The sequence below is a fragment of the Elephantulus edwardii genome, unplaced genomic scaffold, assembly GCF_000299155.1.
Source record: "Elephantulus edwardii isolate Elephantulus edwardi_28Jun2011 unplaced genomic scaffold, EleEdw1.0 scaffold00529, whole genome shotgun sequence".
Taxonomy (NCBI): Eukaryota; Metazoa; Chordata; class Mammalia; order Macroscelidea; family Macroscelididae; genus Elephantulus; species Elephantulus edwardii.
Window position 1 is genome coordinate 305,663 of NW_006400279.1, and position 7,771 is coordinate 313,433.

Sequence of the window (7,771 nt, forward strand, 5' to 3'; positions counted from 1 at the left end):
GTCAGATCTGATCTGACGGTAAACAAAATAATAATTAAAAAAAAAGAAAAAAATTAAAAAAACAAAAACCCAAACCACAAAAATCAGTGTATCATGAGATACATATTTGATGCCAATCTCTGAGAGACCTGCCTTCCCTGTCCACACTGTGTCCACAGTTACACAAAGAGGTTGCTACAGAGAAAAGATGTGTCCAGAGGTCCTGGGTTTTGGGAGGTTAGGGACACAGGACAGACTTGTCCCATAGGACACAGCCCTGGTTTGCCTACCTGTCAATGAAGGTCAGGATTTCTCTGAGCATCAGTGTGGACACTCTTTCCTCCTTCATGGGCTGCTGGACGATGTCATGGTTTCTCATGAGGATGCAGTTCCAACGGCGAGTGAAGCCATAGCTGGAGAACCAGGCCACAAAGAAGAGGACAGCCACCAGGGTCAAGAGCACAATGATACTCCAGGGCACAGGGAACCAGCCGGCCAGCCTGGGCACCAGGAGCAGCACGGGTAGTACGGCCAGGGCCGCCGTGGACAGCCACAGCTTCCACCTCAGCCCAGGGTGCAGCTCTGACCCACTGCCCGGCCGGCAGTCTCTCAGCAGGCCTTGAGGGGGGCCGAAGAAGTAATCGAAGCCGTGGTTGAGAGGGTGAGAGCAGTGGTCATCTCGGGTGGCACAGTTCAGGCCTAGGTGCCACTTTCCTGCCAGGGCAGAGAAAGTGGACAAACAGCTGGTTAAGGAAATGACATGTTAGGGACCCACGAAGCAACTCAAAGAAGACAGGGCCCAGGTGAAATGAATGAACGTAACAAAAACTATCAAGACTAAGACAGGATAAACATTACATAAAAGTAGTTATTGCTGTTGGGCTGGACCCCTGGGAACCACAGATCTGAACCCCGGCCTGGCCTGGCCTGCCCTCTCTGACAGGCTCCAGACCATGTCTGTCATCACTCTATCCATCCATCTCATACTGGGTCTTCGTCTCTGTCTCTTTGCCCTCCACTTTCCCAGGCTGAATGTCCTTCTCTAAGGCCTGACCCCTCCTGACCACATGCCCACAGTGTGTGAGACCAAGTCTCACCATCCCGGCCTCCAAGGAGAACCCTAATTGCACGTCCTGCAAGTTATATTTGTTTATTCTCTTGACCGTCTGTGGGATGTTCAGTGCTCTTCTCCAACACCGCAACTCCAAAGGACCCATTCTTTTTCTGTCAACCTTATTCTGAAAGTTGGAAAGCTTTCTGGTTTATAGCAAGCAAGATAAAACAAACGAACAAAACAACAACAACCACAAAAAAAAACCCAGTGTGGCTTGCATCAGGTGCACCTTAGTCTTTAAACTGACTTCATTGCTCTCAGGTACTTTGGAAAGAATAAAATAGATGAGTGTAGCAAAAAAATGAGAGTAAAATAAATAAGTGTAGCAAAAAATAACAGAGGACAGAGATACAAAGAATGAGGAATAAAAAATGGAACAGGGAACATGAAGGAGTGTAGAAAATAAAATAGATACGATAAAAAGAAATGATTGTAACATAAAGTAAATTATCCTGACATCAATGGACATGGCAAAACCAAAGTAACAGATAAAATAAATTAATGCAGTGGAGATACATGGCCAAAGTAAAATAAACTGGGGTGAATGAAATCAAGTCACAGAAATAAAATGTGAGTATATCGCAAATGAAATAAAATGGCATGACATTAAATAAGATAATAAATTTACTAACATAGCCAACTAAAGAAGAATAAACTTATGTAGACAAGTTTATGGAGCACAGATAAAATTAGTATGGCATAGATAAAACAAGTGAATGCAACAAATTAATAGGCATAGGTCCAATAAAGAAATGTGACATAGAAAAAATAAATTATCGTGGCCTGTTATTGTTGTTGTTATGTGCCATCAAATTACTGTGACTCATTGCAACCTTCTGTACAACAGCCCTACACCCTCCTCTCTCCTGTGCCAACCTCACTGTCTCTGACACACCCACTCTGAAGACCCCAGTCACTGAATCAGTCCATCTCATTGGGGGTCTTCCTCTCCTGCACTGTCTCTCCACCCTTGCAAGCATGATGTCCCTCTCCAAGGACCGGTCTCTCCTTACAACATGTCCAAAGTATGTTTGATGAAGCTTCAGAATCTTTGCCTCCAGGGAGCCGTCCAGTTTAACCCTTTCCACGATGAATCTGTTTGTTTTCCTAGCACTCCATGGTACCCTCAATACTCTTCTCCAGCATCACAGCTCAAAGGCATCAATTCTCCTTCTATCCTCCCTAGTCATTGTCCAGGTTTCTGATGCATAACAAGAGATTGCAAAGATCATGGCCTGCATCAGGTGGACCTTAATCTCCAGACTGATTTCGTTGCTCTTCAGCACTCTAGAGAGAGATCCCTACCAGCAGACTTTCCCATCGCAATATGTCTCTTTTTATGTCCTGACTGCTGGTCACAGCATTTGGTAATACAACATAGCCAGGCATAAGTAAAATTAGCTAACATGTGTAAAATTAATTCATAAATTGCAAATAACATAAATAAAATAAGCATACTAAAAATAAACCAACATATATGAGGCATTAAAATGAGATGAAACAAAATCAATGTAACATGCATAAGATACAACAATGAGAGGAAAGGAAAAAAAGAACATAAATTAAGATAAATAGGATGGATAAAATGAAGAGCAATGATGTCACTTTAAAGACTAGGGTGTGCCCCTCCAAACCGTGAATTTTTCAATTGTTTCCTATGCATCTGAAAGTTGAGCAGGGAGTTTAAAAGACAGAAGAAGAAATACAGGACAGGGCTCAGATCTGTGCCTCACAAGATCACTAGAAGTTATCATCATCTTGCTGTCACCTCGGAACAAACACCAACGTTCTTGCAAATAGGGACACATTACCCCCCCACTTCTGGGCCCAGAAGTTCACATACCGATGAGTCCTGTCCTGTATCCACGATGCTGCAGCAATTTGGCAAACGTCGTTTCGTTGGTGGGAAGGCCCCCTGAGCCCCCCAGCCAGGGCAGGACACGGTTCAGGTTGGAGTCGGAAGCCATTCCTAAAATACGCAGAAGGCAAACAGATGGAACCCAGAAAACCTAGACAAGGACATTATCTGATTTACAGCCACCCTGTCCAGAGTATGTCAGATGAAGTTTCAGAATCCTTGCCTCCAAGGAGGCACCCGGTTTAACCCTTTCCAGGACAAATCTGTTTGTTTTCCTAGCAGTCCATGGTATTCTCAATACTCTTCTCCAGCACCACAGCTCAAAGGCATCCATTCTCCTTCTATCCTCCCTAGTCATTGTCCAACTCTCTGACGCATAGCAAGTGATTGCAAAGACCATGGCCTGTATCAGACGCACCTTAGTCTCCAGAGAGCCACCATTGCTTTTCAGTACACAAATATATATTTATCAACTTTCATTCCCTTTTGAATCCCAGAACATTTAATTGTGTTAATGCGAAACCTATGCTTGGACCAAGAGACAGTAGTCAGAACAGAGCAGGGTAACACTGCATGGTTCAAAATAGGGAAGGGTGTACGCCAGGGATGCATCCTGTCTCCGTACCTTTTCAACATGTATGCAGAGCAGATTATCCGAGAGGCTGGGCTCTATGAGGAGAATTGTGGCATCAGGATTGGTGGAAGGTCTATTAACAATCTGCATTATGCAGATGACACAACTCTGCTTGCTGAAACTGAGGAGGACCTCATGCACTTGCTGCGAAGGGTCAAGGACTGCAGCCTTCAGTATGGACTGGGGCTCAATGTCAAGAAGACAAAGATTCTCACCCCTGGACCAATTGGCAGCATCAGGATGGATAGCGAAGAGATTGAGATTGTTCACAGCTTCAGTTTGTTTGGCTCCATGGTCAACAGTCTTGGCACCAGCAGTCAGGAAATCAAAAAGCATATCACGATGGGAAAGTCTGCTGTTAGGGACCTCTCTAAAGTACTCAAGAGCAACGGTGTCTCTCTGGAGACTAAGGTGCGCCTGATACAGGCCATGGTCTTTGCAATCACTTGTTATGCATCAGAGAGTTGGACAATGATTAGGGAGGACAGAAAGAGAGTTGATGCCTTTGAGCTGTGGTGCTGGAGAAGAGTATTGAGAATACCATGGACTGCCAGGAAAACAAACAGATTCATCTTGGAGAGGATTAAACCAAGCTGCTCCTTGGAGGCAAGGATTCTGGGGCTTTGTCTGACATACTTTGGACATGTCAGGAGGGACGGGTCCTTGGAGAGGGACATCATGCTTGGGAGGGTGGAGGGACAGCGCAGGAGGGGAAGACCCTCTATGAGGTGGATTAACTCAGTGACTTGGGTAATCGGGATGGGAGTGTCAGAGGCAGTGTGGTTGGCGCAGGATAGAGCAGGGTTTAGGGCTGTTGTGCATAGGGTCGCTGTGAGTCACAAACGACTCGACGGCACATAACAACAGCAACATATCCTTCCTATTTTCTCAGCCAGGTGCTTATCTCCCAACCTCACCCAGGAGACCAGTCCCACTTACTTCTCATAAAGGGATGGCGTGGTGCCTGCTATTTGAGCTGCTACCTCTAGGACTTCTTCCCCTTTTTATGAAAAGGATTGATTACAACACCAAGGGTTGGGCAGAGAGAGGGAGAGAGAGACAAGGGGAGAGGAGAGGAGAGGAGAGAAGAGAAGAGAAGAGACAGAAAAGAGGGGGGGAGAGAGAGAGAGAGAAGGGGAGAGTAAGAGAAGAGAAAAGAGAGAAAGAGAGACAGAGAGAGAAGAGCATAGGAGAGGGAGAGAGAGAGAGAGAAGAGAGGGAGAGAGAGGAGGGAAGAGAGAGAGGAGAGAGGAGCAAAGATAGAAGAGAGAGAGGAGAGGGATATGAGAGATAGAGGGAGAGAGAGAGAGGAGGGAGAGAGAAGAGAGGAGAGAGAGAGGAGAGTGGTGAGAGATAGAGGGGGAGAGAGAGAGAGAGAAGGAGAGAGACAGAGAGAGGAAAGAGAGACACACAGAGACAGGAGAGAGAAGATAGAGAGAAGAAAGGGAGAGAGAGAAAAGAGAAGACACACACACACACACACACACACATACACACACACAGGGGTAAGTGGTCCAGATAGACAGCACCACCCTCATGTCAATTTGGATTTACCCCCTCCATCCTGCAAACCCGAGACCTTCGAACGAGGCAGCAACCGACTGGAGAAAGAGAACTCCAAGTATTTCATCTGACATGAGAAAGAGCTCCCGTGGCCTAGCAGTAAAGAACGGCTGTGCAATCCCAAAGGCACGCAGTTCGAATCCACCAGCTGCTCTGCGGGAGAAGGATGGACCATCTCCTCTCTCCTTTGACTTACAGCCTCTGAAAACCCGCTGTGGGTCAGTTCCAACCACAGCAAACAATTAAAAAAATGAGGGAAAAATAGTAGTAAGGTTGAGATGAACTAAACGCAGAAAACTGGGAAAACCTGGAAAAACAAGGCTCGTTCCTCCAGCCCTGATTCTGAATTTTCCCCCTGCCAACCTTTTTGAGAGTTCCTAAAACACGTTGCTATACACATATGTGTTGGAAATACACACACACACACACACACACACACACACACACACACACCCTAGGGGGTTCTGGATTCTGTCTCTCTCACCTGAGCGGATGGGGTACCGTCCGGTGAGGAAGGCAGCTCTGCTGGGGGTGCACACAGAGGCGGCCGCCAGGTGCTGGGTGAGCCTGACGCCCTCGCTGGCCAGGCGGTCAATGTGAGGGGTGCTGGGGACAGAAGGGACATGCTAAAGACCAAATCCCACACACTCAAGTCCAACCCACATCCTTCCATGTTGGGTTCTGAGCCCTATACTTCTAACACTCATAGCCAAGCCCATCCTCAACATTTCGAGCTACCTGGATGCCACTGCAAAGCTTTGTATAGAAACATGCATCCACGTCTCTGGTATCCACACTTTCCCTTTGAGCCCCGAAGGCTCCCCAATGCATTATATATTACTACATGCAAATCCTTGGAGAGCGACATCATGCTTGGGAGGGTGGAGGGACAGCTCAGGAGAGGAAGACTCTCTATGAGATGGATCGATTCAGTGACCGGGGCAATCGGGATGAGAGAGTTGGAGACAGTGAGATTGGCACAGGACAGCAGGGTTTAGGGCTGTTGGACACAGGGTCACTATGAGTTGCAGGCGACTAGACGGCACAAAACAACAACAATAACACGCAAATAAAATGATCCGGTTGACTTCAGATGGTCTTCCCAGCCATCTCACAAACGTTGGTCATGTGGTCAGAAAGGACCAGTCCTTGGCGAGATGAGGGAATAATAAGAAGGTGAGAGACCGACAGAAAGACCCTCCTGGGACCTATAGCACATCTAACACCAATGTTTGATTGATTTTGTGGCAGTGGAGAAGTCAGGACTGGACAAGGCTTGATTTCAGGGCATGACCTCCTGTGACACCTGCTTTAGGATGGACCGAGGTAAGAGTGGAGGGACAGTGGGGCCTGGTCACACACAGGTGGGACAACTGTGTCTTGTCCGTATTTACCTGACGGTGGTATTCCCATAACAGCAGAGATCTCCCACCCCGAGGTTATCCGCCATGAGCAACACAATATTGGGTCTGGAATTCCTGGTGACCACCGCTCCGTTGGCCTTTGCAAGAAGACAACATAGCCAGAGGCTCAACCAGACGTTCCTAAAGGCATTTGGGAAGGTGGGAGGGGAGGGGACAAAGAAAAAAAATCAGATTTCCAATGAACGTGTTCATCGGACACAGCTTAAACTACGAGAATATGGAAAATGTGGCTTTGAGAGGTGGGAAAGTGGATTTCGAACCACGGTGTGTTCCACGCACAAAATTCCCCATGGCTACCATTGAAAAGGGGCTCAGAGTGTGTCAGGGAGGGTGAGGTGGCTACGGTCTGGATGTGTTGTTCGCATGGACGTTATGAGTCATATTCAACTTGACAGCAAATAATAATAATAAAAATTAAAATTAAAAAATAATAATAACTTAGAGTGTACAACGGTACCACTGCCATCAAAAGCAACTCAATGGCAAATAATAATAATAAAAATTAAAATTAAAAAATAATAATAACTTAGAGTGTACAACGGTACCACTGCCATCAAAAGCAACTCAATGGCAAATAATAATAATAAAAAATGATAATAATAACTTAGAATGTAAAACAGTGCCACCACCGTCAAAAGCAGCTCTACGGCAAATAATAAAAATGAAAATAAATAATAACTTGGAATGTAAAATGGTGCCCCCACCACCAAAGGCAGTTTGGTGCTTCCTCAGAAAAGCTGAGACACTAGAAATACTATCGTACCCACACACATGAACCATACATCCCAAAGTCGTACGAACAGATACGTAACGTTACCTACATGTACACACGTTGATTGAAGCATTATTTACAATAGCAAAAGGTTGTCAACAACCGAAGCATCCATCAGGAAATACCTATCTATGTATGACTGCTGTCTAGAGAAACACCAATGAGGCAACAGCTAAAGGAAACAATGGTACATTTGCCCAGTGGAGTACTACGCAACACTGTAAAAGGATGAGGCCCTTCTGAAACACTGCACCTCACAGATGAAAGTTGTTGTTGTTGTTGTTGTTGTTATGTGCTGTGGAGTCGCCTGCGACTCATAGCGACCCTATGTACAACAGCCCTAAACTCCACTCTGTCCTGTGCCAATTGCACTGTCTCTGACACTCCCATCCCAATTCTCCCAGTCACTGAATCAATCCACCTCATA

At 46.0% G+C, this 7,771-nt stretch overlaps 1 protein-coding gene across 1 annotated transcript in view; it reads right to left on the reverse strand.

The window, feature by feature from the left end:
• The window catches only part of ARSH (arylsulfatase family, member H), a 19,415-nt gene extending 12,552 nt beyond the window's left edge, over positions 1-6,863 (reverse strand). Inside the window, exons 1-5 of the mRNA XM_006903182.1 lie at positions 6,852-6,863; positions 6,543-6,649; positions 5,633-5,754; positions 2,937-3,062; positions 270-693 (exon numbers count right to left, since the gene is read on the reverse strand). Coding sequence (XP_006903244.1) covers positions 270-693; positions 2,937-3,062; positions 5,633-5,754; positions 6,543-6,649; positions 6,852-6,863 — 791 coding nt within the window. The remainder of the gene's footprint in view (positions 1-269; positions 694-2,936; positions 3,063-5,632; positions 5,755-6,542; positions 6,650-6,851) is intronic.
• Positions 6,864-7,771: the final 908 nt, after the last annotated feature.